General features: G+C 42.8%; 1 protein-coding gene and 1 long non-coding RNA gene across 6 annotated transcripts in view; both read left to right on the top strand.

The window, feature by feature from the left end:
• Window positions 1–22,785, top strand: part of COL14A1 (collagen type XIV alpha 1 chain) — a 133,487-nt gene that overhangs the window by 17,117 nt on the left and 93,585 nt on the right. For 4 of the 5 annotated variants that reach the window (XM_081918594.1, XM_081918595.1, XM_081918597.1 and 1 more), the window contains exons 3-5: window positions 96–212; window positions 4,814–4,957; window positions 11,071–11,172. The exons of the other annotated variant lie outside the window; for it this stretch is intronic. In XM_081918594.1, the coding sequence (XP_081774720.1) occupies window positions 96–212; window positions 4,814–4,957; window positions 11,071–11,172 (363 nt within the window). The remainder of the gene's footprint in view (window positions 1–95; window positions 213–4,813; window positions 4,958–11,070; window positions 11,173–22,785) is intronic. 5 annotated transcript variants of the gene reach the window in all.
• On the top strand, window positions 15,777–21,604 carry LOC309374263. The gene is made up of 2 exons (XR_014170468.1): window positions 15,777–16,182; window positions 21,325–21,604. It is a non-coding gene; the product is annotated as an uncharacterized lncRNA (long non-coding RNA).

The following is a 22,785-nucleotide window of genomic DNA, read 5'->3' as shown; positions in this document are numbered from 1 at the left end:
CTTGTTTAATTTGAATGTCTGTATGTGCTGTAATCTTAAGTTTTAAACGAAGTGCGGGAAGTCCTTCAGTGCTTATATTTTTGCTTCCCTTTCAGTGGCCCCGCCGTCGAGATTAAGATACACTGTTGTTGCTCATGACAGTGTTCAGATTTCATGGAAAGCCCCTAAAGGGCAGATTGATGGATATAGACTCCTGGTGACTCCAAATGCAGGTAAAGGGGGGGGGGTGAAATGCTACCTTTCCCCTGTATTGCCAGTTTTCAAGCTGAGCTCCAAAGAACCTGATGAGGGATTTGTCCATTGAAGATGGGACAACAGCAGCCCAGCCCAGACCCATTTATTTATTTTTACAAGTCACTGAGCTAAAAAGCTAGGCTGGTTCTACACTTGGCATCGCTGAGGCATTGTTCTTTCATTCTAAGCTATTGTCTTGGCAGCAACAACAAAGCTGCTTTCTCCCCACTTCCTATCAGATACTTTGCTCTAAGGAAAACAACAGGCATCGGAGCCCACTCCTATGGCCTGAGGTCCCTTCGCCTCCTCCCAAGAAGATATATGAAGGGGCTGGGTCCCCTCAGAGTCGATGGACATTGCCATTCAAATAGTGAGGGTGAGTCCCCTCATGTGATCAACTATGCAGGGCATAATCCCCCTGCCCTATATTTTATTTACTGTACTTTTCCGTGCATAAGACTCCCCCATGTATAAGACGCCCCCTATTTTGGGGGACTCAGTTTTAAGAAAATGGGGGGAGGTGGCTCAGAGTTGTTGAGCTTTTTTTGGGGGGGGGGAATTGCCGGAAATTGCTCACATGCAGCACCGATGCTGACAATCGCCAGCAGCTGCCAATCCACTGCCCACAGCAACAGCTGATCACCAATGAACCTTTCCCCAGCAGAAATTCACTAACCCAACTGAGAAAAGCTGTCCGCTGACAATCGCGCGCATCCCAGAACAGCAGCCACCAATCACGGCAGCGACAGCCAATCCACAGCAGTCTTTGCTGCAGAAACCAATCACCAACCCAATTAGGGCAGCAGCAGCCAATCCAAAGCAGCTCTTCTAGCAGCTAACAATCTCCTGCTCACGGCTGCAGCCAATCACCCTCTCCCCCCCATTCACTATCCATGTTTAAGATGAGGTGGGTGGTGCTGTGGGTTAAACCACAGAGCCTAGGACTTGCTGATCAGAAGGTTGATGGTTCGAATCCCTACAACGGGGTGAGCTCCCATTGCTCGGTCGCTGCTCCTGCCAACCTAGCAGTTCAAAAGCATGCCAAAGTGCAGGTAGATAAATAGGTACCACTCCAGCGGGAAGGGAAACGGCGTTTCCGTTCACTGCTCTGGTTTGCCAGAAGTGGCTTAGTCATGCTGGCCACATGACCCGGAAGCTGGACGCCGGCTCCCTTGGCCAATAAAGCGAGATGAGTGCCACAACCCCAGAGTCGGTCATGACTGGACCTAATGGTCAGGGGTCCCTTTACCTTTACCTATAAGATCAGGCACATTTGTGAACATTATTTTAGAGTAAAAAAACCTTGTCTTATACACAGAAAAGTATGGTAAGTTGGCACCCCTGGTGACAGGGAAATGCCCTGAATAGTATGGGATAACACACTGAACCCGGGCTCATGGTTTAACTCTGTCCAGGCTAACCACAAGCTGTAACCATGGTTTGGCTTGGCGAAACTTGCAAACCAGGCCTACCCAGGTAGCTTGTTCACTCACACAGTCTGCTTGTGCAAAGGCTTTGGGAAATGTTTACAGCTGAAGTTGGAATTACCGTTATGCGAGCATGCAAGACTCCATTGGCTCAACACTCACAGTATTATTGTAACTGAGGGGAAAATTGCATGTTATACACATCATGCAGCCTGGATTATTTTAAAATTCAGCAGAAATTCAGCATCATGCTTCTGTTGCTGCTGAGTTCAGAACTGCAGCCTTTAGCAAGCCCTTTAAAAAACCCAGGAACAGTTGACGCTTTCTTACACACATCTGTGTGTAACTTGTAGTTTGCCCTTGAGGATAGTGTTTGCTGAAGAGATATTATTCTGGCTGTTGCTGCAGAAACTCTAGTTGTAAAGAAATTGAAGAAGTTGTACTTGCTTCATGCAGTGATCAAAGGTATATTTAGGGGAGAACACCATACATTTGGACTATTCCTCTAAACCTACTCTTTCGCCTAGTTAGACAATGTTTGCAAAAGGTTAAAGGCTGTTCAGTGAGAGCATGCCTTATGTCTGCAACATGGCTGTTCTGAAGAGTTTGGCAGTTAACCGTTCTGAACTGCAAACACGGAGCTGCTTAAAACCAAACCGTTAGGGCAAAGGGACAGTGCTTGCAAAACTGAGTGATCAGCTGATTGTCTGGGCTTGCAGAACTTGGTGCACTGGACTTTCCAGGTGCAACTGATCAGTGATGCCTCAAAGCCCTGCTTTTAACTTCCTCACACCTGATGTCGTATGATACACAAGGCATGGCTTGGCTGAGACAGCCTCATGGGCCAAATGGGGAGGTCTGGCAGGCCTGACTAAGCCTGTATGTGGGAGACTGCCATTGTCATGTAGCAATTCCAAGGACCAGACATTTCACAATCAACCCCATCACAATGGTCGCAAGCTTCTTGCCATGCTAGCTGTATGAATCGATGCAAACATTTCTCCCACAGTGTTCAGATTGGGATATTGCTTCTGCTGCCTCTGAGGGTAAATGGGACTTGTACAGATATTGACCTAGCTGCCAAAAAGTTTAACCTTCACTCATTTAAATAATAACAATAATAAGTTTTTGAGAGTCACTATCTGGCAACTTTAAGCTTCCCTTTCTGGAGTTATGTCCATGCTTAAATAAACTATCATTCTTTGCAATCCAAGCTATGCCAGAATCTCTGTTCCTTTCTCTTTCATGAGACTTGAACCCTTAGGAGGCTGTAAGGAGCCCTCCCTCTCTAGCCATAGAACTGGTTCCACCAGAATCTTCTGGTGTTGGATGCAGATAAGTCTTCTCTGGATTTGAAGGCTTGCAAGCCACCCACTTAAAGGGATGGAAGGACCTGTCAATTTCATTTCTCTGAGTTTCTCATTCTTTCAAATTTCGGTTCTCCACATTTTGCAGAAATTGCAATTACTTTTTTTTAAAATCATCATAAAATTCACCAGCATTTTGGTCTGAATTTCTCCTAATAAACACATCGGCTGTATGCAGTTTTGACTAATGTACACATTTTTGCAAGCAGTTTTCCTTAATGTAGTGTGTTTTTGTTATTCTTCACTAATATCATCATTTTAATGCACTTTTTCCCCATTTCATGAATCTTTGTAAACATTTTTTGGTTGGGGAACTGCATTGCAAAATTTGGATAAGTGCAAATTTCAAAGGATAGCTGCGTTTCATTTCACATATAGTTTCAGGAAGTCCACATTTGATAGATTTGACTTTAAATGTAGCCAAATCAGATTTCTCCACCATTTCCTACTCCCTTATAAACAGACCTTGTCCGTTTGCATTTGGTGATATCAGGGGTGGTGAGTCATGCCCTCTTGCTACATGGCAAGATGACTCTAAAGTTCAGCAGGTATGAATTCACAAAAATAATAGACACAGGTCCCACTTTACGAATGTTCACTGTGCAAAAATTCACTCATGCCAACACAAGGAATTTGTAGCCAAACCACTGCAGATTCTGTGGTTGGGAACGCATTAGAAATTTCCCCATAGGAATCAATGGAACTCATCAACTCATTATGTGAACAGAACTTGCCAACTTGCTATGCAAACAGTTGCCTAATGAACGACTTCCAGGAAATGTATTGTGTTCATAAAGTAGGAGCTGCATGAACAGCTTCATAATGTGGGACATGCTAGTTTTCTACAAGCAACACTTTTTATTTGGGGTTTATATCCAGCCATAGGGACGCGGGTGGCGCCGTGGGTTAAACCACAGAGCCTAGGACTTGCCGATCAGAAGGTTGGCGGTTCGAATCCCCGCGGCGGGGTGAGCTCCCGTTGCTCGGTCCCTGCTCCTGCCCACCTAGCAGTTCGAAAGCACATCAAAGTGCAAGTAGATAAATAGCTACCACTCCAGCGGGAAGGTAAACAGCGTTTCCGTGCACTGCTCTGGTTTGCCAGAAGTGGCTTAGTCATGCTGGCCACATGACCAATAAAGCGAGATGAGCGCCGCAACCCCAGAGTCGGCCACGACTGGACCTAATGGTGAGGGGTCCCTTTAGCTTTCATCCAGCCATACAGACTCCATCCCTTTTGTTTTGTAGTGTAAACATTTCAACTGTAGTGCTTCACGTTATGGAAAGGGATCCCAGATTGCTCAAGGCTCTGTAACTTTGCTGCCTATGATTGCAAAGGATTAACGAGTAATTTCCCAGTGAGGAGACAGGTAGAAACACGATTTAAAGTTTAAACTTATGCCAAGGATGTATCGTATTGTGTTGAAGAATATATGAATGCATAGAGCTACTTATTTATGTATCTCCATATCCAAGCTGGAATCTAAAGAGGCTTTAATAACTACTTTAAGATTTTGGAGGGGCTTGGGTGGGGTGCGGGTAATGGAATGCAGAGTGCCTTTTTTCCTTGGAAAGTTACACCAAAAAAGTTCTGGAACAAATGGGACCGTTCTGATTTGTTATAAGACAGCTTTGCATGTTTATATAGTTTAACTGTGGATTTATGTTGCCTTTATGAAACAGGAACATTGCATGCACATACAAAAATGTGGATCTCTGTGCTATTTTTGTTTTTAAATTAAAAATGCAACTCTGGTCTTTTTTTCTTTTTTCCCCCCTTTCCGGCAGGTGGAAAAACCAACGAGCTCACTCTTCAAAACAATGCAAACAAAGCAATTATTCAAGGCCTTATCCCCGATCAGGGCTATACGGTACAGATTGTGGCTCTTGCTAAGGATCAGGAAAGCAAAGCAGCTCAAGGCCAGTTCCGAAGTATGTTTTCTCTCCCGTTATCTACGTTTCTCACAGGGCTTTGCAAGAGGCTGGTTTTTGATATGAGCATTTGAAATGTGTTTTGCAATGTGGAATGTGTGCTTTCTTGCCTGTCATCACACCGCAGAGTCTTGGAATCAAGGATCCAAACTTGAAAAGAAAAGCCCCCAAGGCTGGTGCAGACATGGGGAGCCAGATTCAACTAAACAGTTGTGTTAGCAGGAGCCACTGCAATGAGTCCTGCTAGTGTAACTGGGGCTTACCCACCAATTCCAACACAACCCGCAAATCTGCTTGGTGGAAGGGCAAGAGAACCTCCAGAACAGTGCGTAGCAGGAAAAGTGGGGAGTTCATTCCATCTGGCTTCTGATTATGGAATGATTGTAATAGTGTGACGCTGATTTGCAATGCAGCCATACTTTATCTCATACTTAGAGAACTCCAGCTTCTCCAGTTCCAGCTCATAGCTCCGTGGCAGAACACATGCTTTGCATGCTGCAAGTTCAATCCCTTACACCATAAGAAATGAGGATGGGGAAAGAGATAGTTTAAAATACTAACTAATAAGTGGCAGGAAAAACCCCTGCATAAGACTCTGCAGAACCACTGCCTTTGGGCAAGGGCCTTAGCTCAGTGGTAGAGCATCTGCTTTGCATGCAGAAGGTTGCAGGTTCAATTCCCAGTATCTCCAACTAGGGCTGCCCCTGTATGGGCCTCTGGAAGGCTGCTGCCAGTCAGTGTAGACCATACTAAGCTAAATGGACCAACAGCCCAAATTGGCATATGGCAGATGGTGCTTTTCTTATGTGACATTCACAGTACAGTGATACCTTGGTTTTTGAACATAATTTGTTCTGGAAGACTGTTTGAGTTCTGAAACGTTTGAAAACCGAAAACTCAATAGCCGACAGCTAGGGTGCAGGATCTTGCACTCAGCAGAAGCCTCATGGCATGTTTGACTTCCGAGGAGTGTTCAAAAACTAAAGCATTTACATCTGGGTTTACGACGTTCGAAAACTGAAATATTCGTCAATGGAGACGTTCGAAAACCGAGGTACCACTGTACATAATATGGAGTCCTAAGGTACCTGTCTGAGTTCTCCCAACTCCAGACACTGATCTTAAAAAACTCTGAACTGGAGCATATACTAGGGTTGCCATATTCCCCAAAGTGGAGAATACGGACAAAGCTGTTGAGCCTTTATAATTTTATTTTATTAGGTCGAAGTAGTTGAGCTTTTTCAGATTTTTTAAAGGATTTAACAACAACAACAAATCACCCCCCTTGACAATTCTGCACAAAAATACTCCTGGACACCATTTTCCTTCCCAATTCCTGGATGTTTCCAGGAAAACCCAGACGAATGGCAGCCCTAGCATATAACCTCTAGGTGCAGAGCCAAGTATGGACCAGTGGACTTCTCCCGTCAGATGTACACCAGAGTACAGGTGGGAGTACAGGCTTTTGGTAGCCTGCGACATCCCTGGCAAACTCACAGAGCAGGCTCTCCTTTGCTACAACCGAGTGATGTGACTTGGATGCTTATCTGGTATGCAATCAGATCTTCCCTTCCATGTCTCTGCCTCTTGAGGCCAGTGCTCTCTCTAGCTCATTTCCATGCCCCTTGGTGCTGTGGGCCCAGAGCTGTAGCTAGGTGATCTTGCGCCCCTGGCAGAACCATCCAGATTGCGCCCCCAGCCACAGACAAATTAGCTCTTCTTTCCGCCTCTCCTCCAACCTCCACCCTCTATTTAAAACCATTTCTTAACAGGCAATAATCAATATTTATATTTATGAACATATTTTTAGCCAATTTTGTATGCCCCAATTGCCTGCGCCCCTGGCGGGGGCCCACCTCACCCCCCCAGCTGCAACCCTGAGTGGGTCACTGGCAGTGACCCCTAAAATATATGAGTCTGGACCCAGAAGGAAATTGTGCATCCATTGGCAGAGGCCTGATATCTGTTGATGAAGAGAAGCTGGGCCAAGCTCTCTCAGAGCCATTTCTCATCATAACTGGCTGTATTATTTGATATAACACTCCGATGCAAGAAAACCGCCAAGCCACATGCTGCTTTAAAGTTAAAGAGCAAACTGTTGAATGGTTGATCCAGGCTCTGAGTTATTAGCTGTGGTTGTTTTCAGAGTTGCTTAATTCCACCGGAAAAGCAAGGTTGACAGTGTGATTTAGAATGCAAGGCTGTCAGTATATTCCAAAGCTTGGCTTTGGTCTGTGTTTATTGGCTGCAGTGAGACGTCCAAATGGAAGCATAACGGCTTGTCTGAATGAAATCAGACATCTTGTGCCTCTCGGAGCCCGCCTTAAATGTGGATGTGCTGTAAATGGATAAGAGTTCTGCGGGCACCTTAAAGACTGACATGTTTGCCATTTGCAAAACAAAGACAAACCTCTGGTTACATGAAACATATTCAATAAACACACAAGACGTAACCTGCTGTACCTTTGAATAAATAAGGTATATTATTCATTGTATCAAATTGTAGATTTCAACAGAAGTAGCTCATAAAGCTCATAAACCTAGAGTTTGTGCTACTGATGAAGCCCAGGACGGTGAAACAAGGCTAATATCCCGGAAATCCTTGTCTTAGACTCTGTGAAAGGATTCTGTGGAACTGTAACAACCTTTCACGTGGATTGTTGGACTCTATGAACACACAGGTGGAATAGACACTTATACATGCATGGACCTTATGCATGAACTGATTTGAGAATGAACTGATCCACTGGGTCTTCTGCTTTTTTCTTTTTTTAAAAAAAGAATTTTTATTAAAGTTTCAACAAATTTTATCATAACAAAACAAAACAACACAATAACAAACAAAAAACAGTATAAAACATAAAAAACAAAAAGAAATATATAAATTCAAATCTTAATTTCTTGTAGCTTACTTTCCCGACTTCCTCACACCTCCCCTTTCTGTATTCCAATTTCTAATTTATTTTCAGCAAATCCTTCCTCTATTTTGACTAATTTTAATATTGCTTATTTTCTTTTAAATTAACCATTACCGCTACTCATTGAACTTTATGAGCTACTTCTATTGAAATCTACAATTTGATACAATGAATAGTATACCTTATTTATTCAAAAGTACAGCTGGTTACGTCTTGCGTGTTTATTGACATGTTTGCCATGTCATAAGCTTTTGCAGACAACTGTTATCTTGAGTTGCAGGTAAATATGTACACATGGTTGGCATTGGGAGGAGGTGGGAAACAGCGAAGTCAGAGGGAAATGAAACGCTAAAACGTAGATGAAATGCTAAAACATCTTATTAACAGTGGTAATTCACAAAAAATAAATAAACACAATTGTGTTGACAACACAGGTGTACCAACATCGGGAAGCCAATTAACACATGCAGCACCATGAAGAATGCATTACCTTGTGAAACGCCCCAAAATCTTTTGATGAATTGCAGTATATAAATCTAAAAAATAAAATAATTTCCCCACCAACCCCCACCCCAAGAGTAGATATACTTGAAAATCAGGATAACAGGTCATACATCTGTTAAAGTAGACTGCAGTTCACAAAAACTTAATAATTTGTTAGTCTTTAAGGTGCCCTGTCAGTGGCGTAGTGTGGGGGGTGCAGGGGGGGCCAGCCGCACCGGGCGCAACATCTGGGGGGGGCGCGTTCGCAGCTCTCTGCCCCTACCTAAAATCCACGGGTTAGGGGGCACAAATTACTTGCCTTGCCCCGGGTGCTGACAACCCACGCTACACCACTGTGCCCTGTAACTGCTTTTGCTTCAAGAGACAAGCAGCAACTCTCTGAGAAATGTGGCAGATAGCTAACATTTCTTAAGACCACTAAGATTCATCTTTATTTTAGCGGCTGATTCACATAAATATTATTGTTACTATTCTTTTCCATTTCATTTCTATACCGCTTTATATTTTTAAAGAACAAAATCTCAAAGCGGTTTACAAGCTGCATTAAAACACTGAAAGAAAACAACCCAGAATAAAACCATTACTGAAGAAAGTATACATTCAAAGCAACAGAACTAACAGGAAACTAAAAGATTTCCAAATAAAACATTACAAAGCTACGGAATACATATCAAATGCAGCAAAGTTAACAATTTTTGCTACCTTAAACATTTCAAAAGAAAACATTACTAAATGCATACTAATGCATATTTAAAGCAGCCTAAGTAACAAGAGAATAAAATAATGTGTGAACAAACTGGAGTTTTACAAACTTGTGTTTGCAAATTAAGTGTATGGTGTATATCCTCACTTTGTAACCAAGGTTTGGTTGTGATGCTTTTAAGAGCGTCTTTTCGCTAGCAAGCCATAATATGTGAAAAGGCGCAAAGGAAGGATGAAAAATATAAAAGGGGAAATGTATAACTGACAGATCAGTAGCATGACTGAAAGAGGGCCATGAGCAGAACATGATTTTTTAATAAGATGAAGCCACCTCCTCCCCAACAAATGCTTTTAATAGATGGCTTTTATTAAGTTGGTTACACAATAATAGAGGCATGGTCTTGCTGCAGTAAGACTATATTTAGTTTTCCACATTTTAGGAAGACTGTACAAATTGGAGAGGATTCAGAGGAGACTGATGACAATGGGTGTTGGTTTTTTCTTTAAAAAAATTCAGAGATATAAGAAGCATCTGAAAGGGTTGTTTCTAGTCTAATGAAGAACAGATAAGGGTAACATTAAAATAGTTCGGCAGAAACGCCAAGAACCATTTTTCTTCATTACAGCTTGGAAAAAAGTCAAGACTTTCATTAGCACTGTATTCACTATTAGCCAATAGTTAAGGGGTTGGTTTAGGTTTATAAAGCTTTTTAGGGTTTAGACGCGGGTGGCACTGTGGGTTAAACCACAGAGCCTAGGATTTGCTGATCAGAAGGTCGGCGGTTCGAATCCCTGCGACGGAGTGAGCTCCCATTGCTCGGTCCCAGCTCCTGCCAACCTAGCAGTTCGAAAGCACATCAAAGTGCAAGTAGATAAATAGGTACCACTCTGGCAGGAAGGTAAACGGCGTTTCCGTGCGCTGCTCTGGTTCGCCAGAAGCGGCTTAGTCATGCTGGCCACATGACCTGGAAGCTGTACGCTGGCTGCCTTGGCCAGTGAAGCAAGATGAGCGCCACAACCCCAGAGTCGGTCATGACTGGACCTAATGGTCAGGGGTCCCTTTACCTTTGTCCCATTGCAGTCTCTGAATATTCAAATCAGCCGTGCCTTTTTGAATTGGTTCTCTGCTCACCAAATTTGGACATTGACGGCTCAGAGAGAGGAATCTGTGACATCCCTCCTACAAGACTGGACTCCTGAAGACTCTTTTCACATGGGCTGGTGCTAGAGTTAAGCTCTTTTGCATCCTTGTTGCCTGCTTCAAATGTGTTGTTCAGATTGGGCCTCAGTCACGCATTGTGCTATGAGAGACCAGCCTTTGCTGACCTGATGACTGCTCATTTTGCTGGTGAACCGTTTATTTTGTTTTATTTCTCTTTTTTGCAAAAAAATTAAAATATTTGGCAGCTGCTAGGGACCCAAAAGATGCGGGTGGCACTGTGGGTTAAACCACAGAGCCTAGGATTTGCTGATCAGAAGGTCGGCGGTTTGAATCCCTGCGACGGAGTGAGCTCCCATTGCTCGGTCCCTGCTCCTGCCAACCTAGCAGTTCAAAAGCATGCCAAAGTGCAAGTAGATAAATAGGTACCACTCCAGCGGGAAGGGAAATGGCGTTCCCGTTCGCTGCTCTGGTTTGCCAGAAGTGGCTTAGTCATGCTGGCCACATGACCCAGAAGCTGTACGCCAGCTCCCTCGGCCAATAAAACAAGATGAACGCCGCAACCCCAGAGTCGGCCACGACTGGACCTAATGGTCAGGGGTTCCTTTACCTTTAACGTGGACCCAAAAAGGAGTCTAAACATTTTAATATATGTAATAGGCATATGTTGGCGACAACAGAATTCAAAATTAGAGCATGGGAGAAATGGAACACAAACTGCCTCATGTAGCACAACATGGTAATTTCATCTAAAGAAGCCCATTTAATCACTAGGATGCAGGGTTTGTTATGCTTAGCTGTTCCTGTTTTAACTCTGTCCACCTTTGCAGTTAAAGATATTGAGAAGAAGAAGGAGACCTCAGGAAAACCCAAGGTGAAGCCTGCCACCCCAACGAAGGATATTGAAAGTACACAACTTCCAGAAGTAGAAGGTCAGAGTTTGTGGGGAAGGAATGTAACATGGCAATGTTTTCAGTGTTTTCTAAAACAGGCCACATTGTAATATACACGGTGGGCATTGTTGCAAGCCAACATTTCGCTTTGTTCTGTTTAAACCATTACTCACGTCAGTGACTTTTCAAATACATCGTTAATTATTATGAGAACAAAATGCTACACATCAGTAACGATACAGTATTTTGGTTCAGTTTCAGTGCTCTGCACACCTGTTAAAGCAGCAAATTTAGGAGTGGTGTTTGTAAAAGTAGAGCTGTTCCACTAGTCTACATTCCAATCTGAGCATGGTCCATCAGATGTGGAGTTGGGAAGTTTTCTTCAAATTGTGGAAAGAACCCAAATCCTCCCCCATCCATAGACTTGACCAAGTAAGGTTAGGATGTTGAGTTGTCCATTAAGATAAAAACCAACAGGAATGTGTCCTTGGAAAACAGCAAGCTTAACTCCATGCCAGTCAACATAAGCCTTGAGCAAGCAAGCACTTTTGTCGTGAGAATGATGTTATTTTCTGATTAACAAACTAGGTTTGTCAAGGGTAATGGTAGAGTACGTTTATAATGAGACATGCTTCGTGCTTAAATAGCTTCTGGGATCAAATCAGGTATTTTTTCATGCTATTATAGAATTCAAAACACCCTTTAAAAAAAAATAGCATTCCAAAGTAATTAGACCCCATTAGCAGTAATTTGCAAAGAATAAGCACATGCAAGAGCCTAAGATTTCCAATCTCTAGACTTCTGAAATCCTCTGTCTTTTCAGGTTTGTATGCTTGTGGGGAAATTTTGTGCTTATCTCTTTTATTCCATGCTGGAGAGAGTCTGGCTTATTTGGGGGTTACCAGTAAAAAATACTTTGCTTTTGAGCAGTATTGGTCATACTAAAGTGTCAAGTGTCTTAAATGCAGAAGGAATACATAGAGAGATGTGTCCAGAATCCATGCCAGAGACTTACTAAGAATTCACTACCTAGAGATATGTCCGTCGTCCATTATTTTAGATGGATTCAGGAAGTAATACAAACTGAAGATCTCCAGGGATGAGCTGATTTTGGAATAGGTTGACTGAGCTGTCTCAGCCATAGATACTGGGATTTCATGACATATCTTTAGGCACCAGGTGAAAACATTCCTCTATATTCAGGCCTTTGGCTGATTAACCAATATATGACCTTTGTGTTTCTGGGAGGGGAATAGATTTTGCTTTTTAATGTATTATTTGTTCTCATTTTGTATTTCTATGTTGTGAATGACCCTGTGATCTTGGGATGAAGACCGGTATACAAATGATAATAATAATAATAATAATAATAATAATAATAATAATAATAATAATTTAAAAAAAGGTTGGCTCAGCTGGAAGTAGCTCTGCTCCTGAACTGAGTTTTGAATACAGGTGAGTTACACCGGCATCACCTTGCCAACAAAGGTCTGTATAGTTAAAGCTATGGTTTTCCCGGTAGTGATGTATGGAAGTGAGAGCTGGGCCATAAAGAAGGCTGATCGCCGAAGAATTGATGCTTTTGAATTATGGTGCTGGAGGAGACTCTTGAGAGTCCCATGGACTGCAAGAAGATGAAACCTCTCCATTCTGAAGGAAATCAGCCCTGAGTGCTCACTGGAAGGACAGATCCTGAAGCTGAGGCTCCAATACTTTGGCCACCTCATGAGAAGAGAAGACTCCCTGGAAAAGCCCCTGATGTTGGGAAAGATAGAGGGCACAAGGAGAAGGGGACGACAGAGGACGAGATGGCTGGATAATGTTCTCGAAGCTATCAGCATGAGTTGGACCAAACAGCGGGAGGCAGTGGAAGACAGGAGTGCCTGGTGTGCTCTGGTCCATGGGGTCACGAAGAGTCGGACATGACTAAATGACTAAACAACAACACCAACACACTGGCATAGTTTAGCTCAGCGTATATCAGGCTGGCTTCCTGTAGTTTGGATTGCTCCATTGGACTAGTCCTAAGCACGCTTACTTGGCAGTAAGCTCCATTGGCCCCAGTGGAATGGTGCTTTCAAGTACACATGCATAGCACTGCTCTCTAGGAACACGGTTACACAGATTCGTGGCGAATTGATCCGTCAGTGGCAACATGCTATAATGAGAAAGTGAAACTCCCTTTTACAGAGTTGGTATCACTTTGAATGAATACTACATGCTGGGGCCAAAGGGAGGTAAGCAATTGCCTTTATTTAGTCATTATTTGAAATGTGAAAGGTGAAAGATTTATATGATCTGAAGAAAAACCAGAGTATACACATACACATGAATGTAGCCCGGTCGATTTATGAATGAAAACATGAAATGCAGAATAGGTTACATAATAAGAGAAATTGTTCAGCCTTAGAAAGCTCAGAGGCCTTTTTTTGTAGCCACTATTGGAAAGCTAATGATGAACATTGACCTGGACAGGTGAGCCCAGTTCTGATGTCCGGAAAGGCAAATGGTTTCATTACTAATGACTGATGGGAGCTCCCTGGAAATGTAACCACGGTTTTTAGAGTTTTCAGTCATCAAAAGCGTCTTTGTTCTTCTGGTTTCTATCCTCAACCTTCCCTGGCCAGGCACTTAGATTGTCTTCACGCTTGCAGAGTTTTAAGCTCAATGGCTCATTAATCCACTCTAGTAATTTTGCTCTCTTCAAAGAAGAGAGCGATTCCTTCGGTCGCTTTCCTGAGCTTCCCTGCATTGAAAAATCTTTTCTGTGCTAGATGAAAGGGGCAGTGGGCTCTTTCTGCTCTCACCGTTCCTGAGTACACGTGGCATGAAACACTTAAATGCCTTTGGTGCCTCTCCAAAAAAGCCTTTTGTGTTGCCCTGTGTCTGGTTGTCTTGTCATGGTTCTCCAACTACGTTGCTCCAGTTATTTCGGTGGAACAAGACTTAACTTGGCAGACAGCTGCAGGGGCTCTTTCATTTAAAGCATCACTTTCATTTAGAAGTTGTACAAGTTCCAATGTTTTTTAAAAGACATATAAAAATGTGTGTTTTGGGGGGGGGGGACTTGACTATCAGTGTGAGACTTAGTTATATTCTTTAGGCCAAGGGATAATAATTCTGTTTAAAGGACTTGCCCCTGATACGATGATGCAGGCACAAAATAGACTTCTCTGTGTGGAAAAGAAATCAACATATGTCAGTGTATTTATGGCTGTTTCTTTTCCACACGCAAGCTGTGGAAAAAGCAGTGTGATGGAGAACAGCGATGGGGACCCTGTGGCCTTCCAGATGTTGCTCTGCTGTTGTTGGATTTCAACGGTATCTTGAAGGCTTCAGGTTTGGAACATCGCTGGGATGGGCACACCCAACATTTGCAGTGTGAAAGTATTCTCTCATGTTTGTTCATATGTCTGGTCCTTTGGTGAGTTGGGGGTCTCCCCTGCGTGTGAAGATAGGCTCCACAGGACTGAGCGGATGAAACCAATGGTGGATTTAATGGTCAAGAAGGTGGTTTCTGAATGTGCCCTAGAGGGAAGTGAGGGGCAGAAGGGGCTTGCCCAGCTGGGAAGGGAGCCCATCTAGGAAAAGGAAAACTCTGATGCTAAACCTGCTGCTTTGATTGAATTGTGCACCCTGCCTTGAGATCATTTTTGGCAGAATAGTAATAATAATATTTTATTATTTATACTCTGCCCATGTGTCTGGGTTTCCCCTTCCACTCTGGGTGGATTACAACATATATAAAACATAGCAAAACATAAAACCAGTAAGTTTCGCCGGTCTTATTCTTACCGGAAGAATAAGAAATCAAGATTGAGTTAATTTGGATATGCAGAAAATATTAAAAATAAATTTGAGGAACCGCAGAAAGAGGGGGAAGGAAGTCAAGTTTTGAAATGTTAAAATGACCCAGAAGCTGTCCGCCGGCTCCCTTGGCCAATAAAGCGAGATGAGTGCCGCAACCCCAGAGTCGGTCATGACTGGACCTAATGGTCAGGGGTCCCTTTACCTTTACCTTTAGTCCTCCTGTGCACTTAATGCTAAGGTACCCACTGAAAGGATAGCAACTCCTCTCCTTAAAACATTAAACTATAGTGAAACCTTTTCTCCCGACTGGCAAGGATATAACTGCCCTCAGAAAGATTACAGAATGACAGAGCTGCAAAAGACAATATTGATTACTTATTGGGGTTTCCATTTAAATTAAAAGGAATTTAAGTTATCCCTCAAGTTTAACCTAAGCATGCACGCACGAACATACACAATCAGGTAACATATGCCCTAAACCCAGAGGAAAGTAAATGCTCTGATAATATTGAGAACAAAATGGGCAACCCTTTCTTGATCGTTAGAATAGCATATATTAGTATGAGAAGATTTTTATCAAGCTGTGTGTTATTTGGTACACTTCTGTAGTATACAGAAAATAAACCAATAACGTTGCATTGTTGTATCCTTGAGCCATTATCTCTCTTTATATGTACACTTTTTGAACTCTCGACTCATTCTATGTCACAAATATGTCCCAATATGTAGCTTGCAATGTGTGTTTTTTCTGGGTGCACAGGGTCCCCCTGGCCAAATTGTATAAGTAAAGAAAAGAAAACACAAGATATATCTTAAGACATCCAAAACATAGACTAAACATCTAATTTAAGTTGCCAGAAGGCTGGACTCGATATGTCCATTCACCCTTGCGTTTAAAGCGCATGATAATACTTGTCTCCAAAGAATGTTGTCAGGCTTAATTAATTTGTTGTTTGCATGTCACGAAGCGCCCAGAACTACTTCAACTGTCAGATGGATTGAGAGAAAATGTGTGTGTGAAAAGTAACAGTACAGTATCAGCACGAGTGAAGCAGGTTAATGCACTATTAGTATCTCTCTGTCTCGTAGACGAGTGAATATATTATTATAAGTTTACATTACTAGTATAGCATGATAAAGTGTGGATTTTTTTCAGGCAGAAATATCTGCCGTAGTTTTGCCACCACCTGCCTGCCCTCTGGGTGCTGAACTTTGGAGGAGGAGGGAAGTACAGCTAAGGTCAGTGCTGTCAACAGTTCTTTCTATGCCTGGGGCAGGCTCAGAATATCCTCCCGGAATCAGAGCCATGAAAATCACACTTCGTGTGTGTGTGTGTATATATACAGTGGTACCTCAGGTTAAGTACTTAATTCGTTCCGGAGGTCTGTTCTTAACCTGAAACTGTTCTTAACCTGAAGCACCACTTTAGCTAATGGGGCCTCTTGCTGCTGCCGCACCGCCGGAGCCCGATTTCTGTTCTTATCCTGAAGCAAAGTTCTTAACCTGAAGCACTATTTCTGGGTTAGCGGAGTGTGTAACCTGAAGCGAATGTAACCTGAAGCGTATGTAACCCGAGGTACCAATATATATATGTCCATTCACCCTTGCGTTTAAAGCACATGATAATACTTGTCTCCAAAGAATGAATGAATATATATATATATATATATATGGCGGCAAAGGGTTAAAAGTATAAAATAGGAGTTCTCCTTGTGCAGACCCCTGTGAGAGTCATTAGTAAAAACTGGAGGGAGAGAAGAATGTGGACCTCGAGGAAGACTTCTGGTAAAATTCCAAGGGCTCATGGCATTCAATCTGCTTCTGCTCAGAAACGCTTTTTTTTTTTTAAACGTTTGCTGGTGGCTGCTGTCTAATCAGCAGCTGCAGCCCAGAATTGCATGCCTCTGATTTCCCCCCCCCCATCTTTTCCCAGCCAACATTATTCAACCCTGGAAACTACATTAGCAAGCAGAATGTGCTGTGCTGTGTTAGGATGCAGGCACAAACGCAGTGAGCATGTGCTAGTCTGTGCCGCTCTACATTGCTGCTGCCTCCGTCAAAAACCAAACCAGGTGTGATGTGGATATTCTGCAACTGTTTTTGTTTTTTGTTTCTGTTTTTTTGCAAAACCGAAACTTTTTTTTTTTGCAGTGATAAAAAATGAGGGAGACAGGAAGTGACTGTGGTTCTTTTTTAAATGTTTTTTATTGGTTTTACATATAATCACATTAAAAGGTAAAGGTACAACTGACTGTTAGGTCTAGGTCCAGTTGCGGACAACTGTGGGGTTGCACGCTCATCTCGCTCTGTAGGTTGAGGGAGCCGGCGTTTGTCCACAGACAGCTTCCAGGTCATGTGGCCAGCATGACTAAGCCACTTCTGGCAAACCAGAGCAGCGCACAGAAACTTAACACCATATCCTCTTATTTTATCTCTTTGGTTCAACTGAGCCTAGCGACTTCCCTCCCTCCCGTCTGATGGTTTACAAAATTAAATTTTACATCTTTACATTTCACTTCGTTTCCCATCCTTGTTATATCGTTACCTAAAATATTATATTATTCAACCTGAATAGGTAGCAATTTCATCTTACAGATCTTCTGATAACCCTGCTAGTGGTGTTAATTGCTTACTGTTGTCTTTCAAATGTAATATAAATTTGTTCCAGAAATGACTCTGGTTCAGGACTGCAGGACACGAGGAAAGGGGAATTAATCCCCTGCCCTATCATTTTCCCACTGAAAAGCACCCACCCCTAAGGCTGCTATTTGCTTTCGTTGGCAAAACTGTGATTATGCCCCACTGGAGGAAAGGAACATATTTATTATTTCAGTGGGTTGGACTAGATGGCCCTTGGAGTCCCCTCCAATGTTACAGTTCTACAATTCTACAACCCCTGTCCATTTTGTACCATTTTTCTGTGCACCTCGGGGCAGATTTCCTATCACACCTCACATAGAAGTGTTGACTGGGGGCTGATAAGACTTGTAGTCAAATACTTAGGGAATACCTGGATTAAGGTGATTAATCTTATTTCAATTCTGATCAAGTTGATTTTTTTTTAAACTGATTCCTTTTGCAGTCCTAATGTTAGAAACAAACAAAACTTCCTATTGGATCTTTAAATCAATTCAGGATTGTCAGTTGTTGTTCGAGGGTTGTGAAAAGTTAGTGTTGGCAACTTTCTGTAAGCTTACAGTCTAAACTTTTAGTTAAACATTCACAGCCGTTTATAAGAAAACTGGGAAAGAGAAACATTAATTAAAAACAACATCGCACAAGCTGCACCGCTTGCAAGAGGCAGATGTGGCTTTTGTTCCGAGGAGGCTTTTGCTTTAGATTATTGCCAAAAGAGACATCTCACATATTCAGTTGAAATACAGCCCACAAAACAACGAGCTCAGATTGGTGCAGCGGGAATTTATCATGGCTCGGGGTGATTTATGGTAAAGTGCAATTAAAAGCACAAGATACAAGTAACCTAGTACGAGGGATGAACAAATCTGGCAATTTCAGGGGTTTTCTGCTTCCCATTTTTTTCTAGTCTTCAGTTCAGTTTGCTGCATTTCTGCATCAGTTTGCAAAAATAGTATTTTAGTTCACACTTCTCCTAAAATGGCCTCCCTCATTCCACTCTCCTGCTTCAGCTTCTGCCTCTGTTTCTTGACTGCTCTCTGCCACAGACTCTCCCCGCTCACAAAGCCCTGTTACCTCTTCATCTTCCGACACCTCCTCTTCTCCCTCTGACCACTCAGCATTCTCCCACCACCACTCTGAGCTTTCTTCCCTTGGTGGTTCCCAAGCTGGTCCCTCCCATGATTCCTCTATGTCCAACCAGTCCATGATGACATCTTCTGATGTAGGCCAGTCATTTCTGGCTTCCTTCCTCTTCCAGTCTTGGCTGAGCCTCCTCATGGAAAAGCGGTGGCACAGCCCAGGAGCATGCAGAGGGAAATAACCCGTCCAGAAGAAGAGCTTTCCTGGATCAGACTAAATATTTGCCTAGCCGCATATGCTTTTTCCAACTAAGGCCAACCACAGAGAACCCCACATGGAAGCAATAGCCCTTGCCCACCATGCCCTGAATTCAGACAAAACTTGTCTCAGTCTGGAGGCTCTGTTTAGCTGTCATGCTTCAACGTTATTTTCATTTTGCAGCCAGGTGAAAATGTACCTCTTTGTCCAGGATTTTGAGGTGAGGCGAAATGCATTGAAGTTGTGTTGCGCTGTGTCCTTCTTCTCCCAAGTGAATTTCATTGGCTGTTACGCAGACAGTTCAAGCACCTACCCTCCAGCCCTGCCCTTCTGTGTTATAAATAGATGGCCCCCTGTCACCAACTTGAAAAGAAGAAGAAATATGAAGGGCTTTGAAGACCCAAGTTTGAGTTGGAATCCAGCCTAAGAAAAGTAGTTGGACGTAGAAGCTCCACAGCCTCAGAAAAATCTTCAGTGGATTAATGGCCTCTTTGCTACTCTGATTGTTAACAACCTTGCATCAGTTCAGTCTAAATATATTTTTGATTTCATTTTACAAAAAAAAATAATAATTGGGATTCTTTTCATCTATCTTTAGGCGAAGCATTACCCATAAATTTCAAAGAGGGGGAAGCAGCACTTTGCTCTGGACTGTATAACTCCTTTTTGGAAACTGTGTTGATAGCTATTCAGTGCTTGGTACTGAATAACAGCCAATCAACAACCAATCAATGAATGATTAGTAAAACCAGACCATAAATTTTACAGTGGAACCTTCTCTTATCTACAAGCCAACAAAGAGAAAACAATTATTGCCCTGCTCATCTTTCTCTAGAAATCACATATTTAGCAAGACGCTATCTTTGTGGTTGGTCATACCCTGACCAGCATTTAAAGTATTTATTAACACACACCACAGTGCAGATGGGCATAGTATGAAGACATCATCCAGTAGAGCAGGGATGGAAATGCCTGGGGTCCTCCAGATGTTGTGGGACTCCGAGTCCCATCAACCACAGCCAGCATGGTCTATGGCCATCATGGTATTGTGGGAAAGATTATGGGAGCTATAGTTGCAACAACATCTGGAGGTTCCTTACCCTTGCATTAGAGTGTCAGATGTAAGTGTTTGGGACCAGTGACCAAAGTAGCTGTGTTATCTGCATTGCTGTTTTTCTAGGAAGAGAGGTGCCGAAACTCACTGTGAACACCTCCCTTGTTCTCTTATACTGGCAATTGTGGTCACCTGAAAGGTGCTGGAACTGAGTTCCAATGGGTTCTGGCTGGAAAAAAAAAACCCTGGTTATCTGTAGGAGTGTCATGGACTGGTTGGGCACAGAGGAATGGTGGGAGGAACCAGCTGGGTTTCCCCCAAGGGAAGAAGGCCCAGAGCCCTGGGATTGGTGGTGGGACGGCAATGAGTGGTCAGAAGGAGAAGACTGGGAGAAGGAGGTGTCGGAGGCTGAAGAGGTAACAGGGCTTAGTGAGCGGGGAGAGTCTGTGGCAGAGAGAAGTCCAGAATCAGAGGCAGAAGTTGAAGCAGGGGAGAAAGGAGGCCAAGAGGCAGAGATGGATCAGGATGGTGAAGAGTCAGGGGTGTCTGCCCCTCCTGCTGCAACAAGCTCCCCTCCCCTTTGTCTCCCAGTACCAGAAGAGGCATGAAAAGGGCAGAGGAGAAGTTAGCTTTGTGCAGGTGCAATCTCTGATTGCTTGGGGAAAACCCTGGAGAGGAGGGGACTTAGACAACTGCTGGGAAGCAGGAACCTTCAGTCTCAGCAACTGCTTCATGGGGGCAAGACCTACTGGAGATGAGTTGCTTTGCTCATTAGGCCCGACACTCCTGTGCAGATCCTGTTTTGGCTAATAAAGAGTTAATTTGAACTTGCTCAGTGTGATTTACTGCTGGCTCGCTCCTGTCAAGGAGGTTGCAGGTGCAATCCCTGCCATCTCTTATTAGAAAGGTTTCCAGGTAGGAATGCAATAACAGGGGACTAGTGCACCCAAGCAGTCACTTGTGTCAAGAGCTCCAGGTAGAACATGCTGTAGATAGCATACCATGAGGTCATGTGTGCAGTATTGATACCAACCTCTTTGTGGGTCAGCTTGTGTTATTCATTTGACACATTCCAACTGAGTAGCTCCATGTGCCAGAATTTTGTTTGTGCAAACCACCAGTTTGTGATTGCTGTGCTACCACTTTACTGTTTGATAATGAATTTTTAAAAAAGATTTTACATGGCTTAAATGGGATTGACTTTAAAATGTCAGAAAGTGCATTTTTTGAGGTGTTTAAACAAATAAAAACAAATGCTTCTGATGAAGATCTTTTCTCTGTTGTTTCGTTAGCACAGTGATTGTATATAAATCTGCAGTTTTTAATATCTCACTATTGTCATTCCATTTTAGGATCTCTCAACACCTGACGATAAGTTCAAGTGAAGTGCTAGGAGAAAATCAAATATATAAACTTAGTGGGTGTGCGGAAGTAGCAAAAGTTTTATGAATAGAAGCTTTGAGCAAGTTCATTGCAACTGCGAAGAATTATAGACGTTCCAGACTTCTGTGGAAGCGCAATATGATATGGAACAAAGTCACTAATGCTTGGGTGTTAATATAAATCTTGTGGGATTTAATAATGGCTTGCTTTGTTCTGATAATTTTGAAATAAAATATTGTGAGGAACGCAGTTGTAAATTTTCTCGGCTGCTGTCATTTTGCAAAATGATTTATATAACCAAGCTGAATTTATTTCTTCTGCATAATTGTAATAGCTTCACACACCACGCCAATTGTAACTATCTTAAGAAGCAGATAATTTTGAGCTAAGAATGAGTGGACTCCAAAGTTAGCCTACTTTAAAAATGTGTAATGGGGACATGAGGGATCTAATGCTTCGATCCACAGCACTCTTAAAACTGAGTAATTAGATCTAAACCATTTTGCTCCTAATTACTTGAGGTGGAATACATAGGTGGAAGCAAGTATTTTAGCTCAACCTGGTCCCATTTCTTACTGATAGGGTAATTCAATTTGATTAAAGTACAATTTGATGCATTTGATTTGGGGGCAATCCTATGGCAAGGTCCACTGGGATGCGCAGTTTAGGATACAGTGAGTTGCCAGCTTAAGTGGTTGAGTCTCAAACTCAGCCTGCATTACCTCTTCTAACCTGGAGATTTAATTTCCAGAGTTCCCTGGGAAGAGGGATTGACTGTTAAGTGTAGCTAACAGGTTTCTGTGGGAGAAGCCATGACTGTTTTAATGGCATAACACTGCTCTAAATGTATTGTGTAGAATATCCCTGTTTGGGTTCCCAGCTGTTGTTGGAACACAACTCCCATCATCCCTGACCGCTGGTCCTGCTGGCTAGGGATGATGGGAGTTGTAGTCCAACAACAGCTGGAGACCCAAGTTTGAGAAACAGATGGTGCCATAGTTAGGCCTATTCATCTGAGCTGAAAACAACCTGTTCTCTAGCTTGGCCCCCATATCCCATGTAAAACCATCATTTGGGTAGCAGGACCAGACAGATCCTGCACTGAAAGAAGCATGTCAATTCCGTGTGGAGCTCAGCATGAAAAATTCACTATTTGGGGGTAAACCAGCTTTATAAACCCAAATAGCCCACTTGCCTTTATATTAAGAATTGCATCAGTGCACCAGGTTACTGACTGGTTTTTCGTTGAGACCATTTTTCAGTGCCTATGTTACAGATAGAGCAATAAAAATAATGGAAGAAAATATACACATTTTTAAAAGCTGCTTAGGGTGTAAACCTTGTTCACCAGCTCTGCTCCACTCTGATCCCTACTGAAATTAATATCTTTAGAATGGCGTCATGAACCGTCCTATGAGTTCCACTTGAGT

Source organism: Podarcis melisellensis, assembly GCF_964234715.1.
Source record: "Podarcis melisellensis genome assembly, chromosome: 7".
Lineage (NCBI taxonomy): Eukaryota > Metazoa > Chordata > Lepidosauria > Squamata > Lacertidae > Podarcis > Podarcis melisellensis.
Note: the sequence above shows the minus strand (reverse complement) of the source record. Positions and strands in the feature narration are given on the sequence as shown.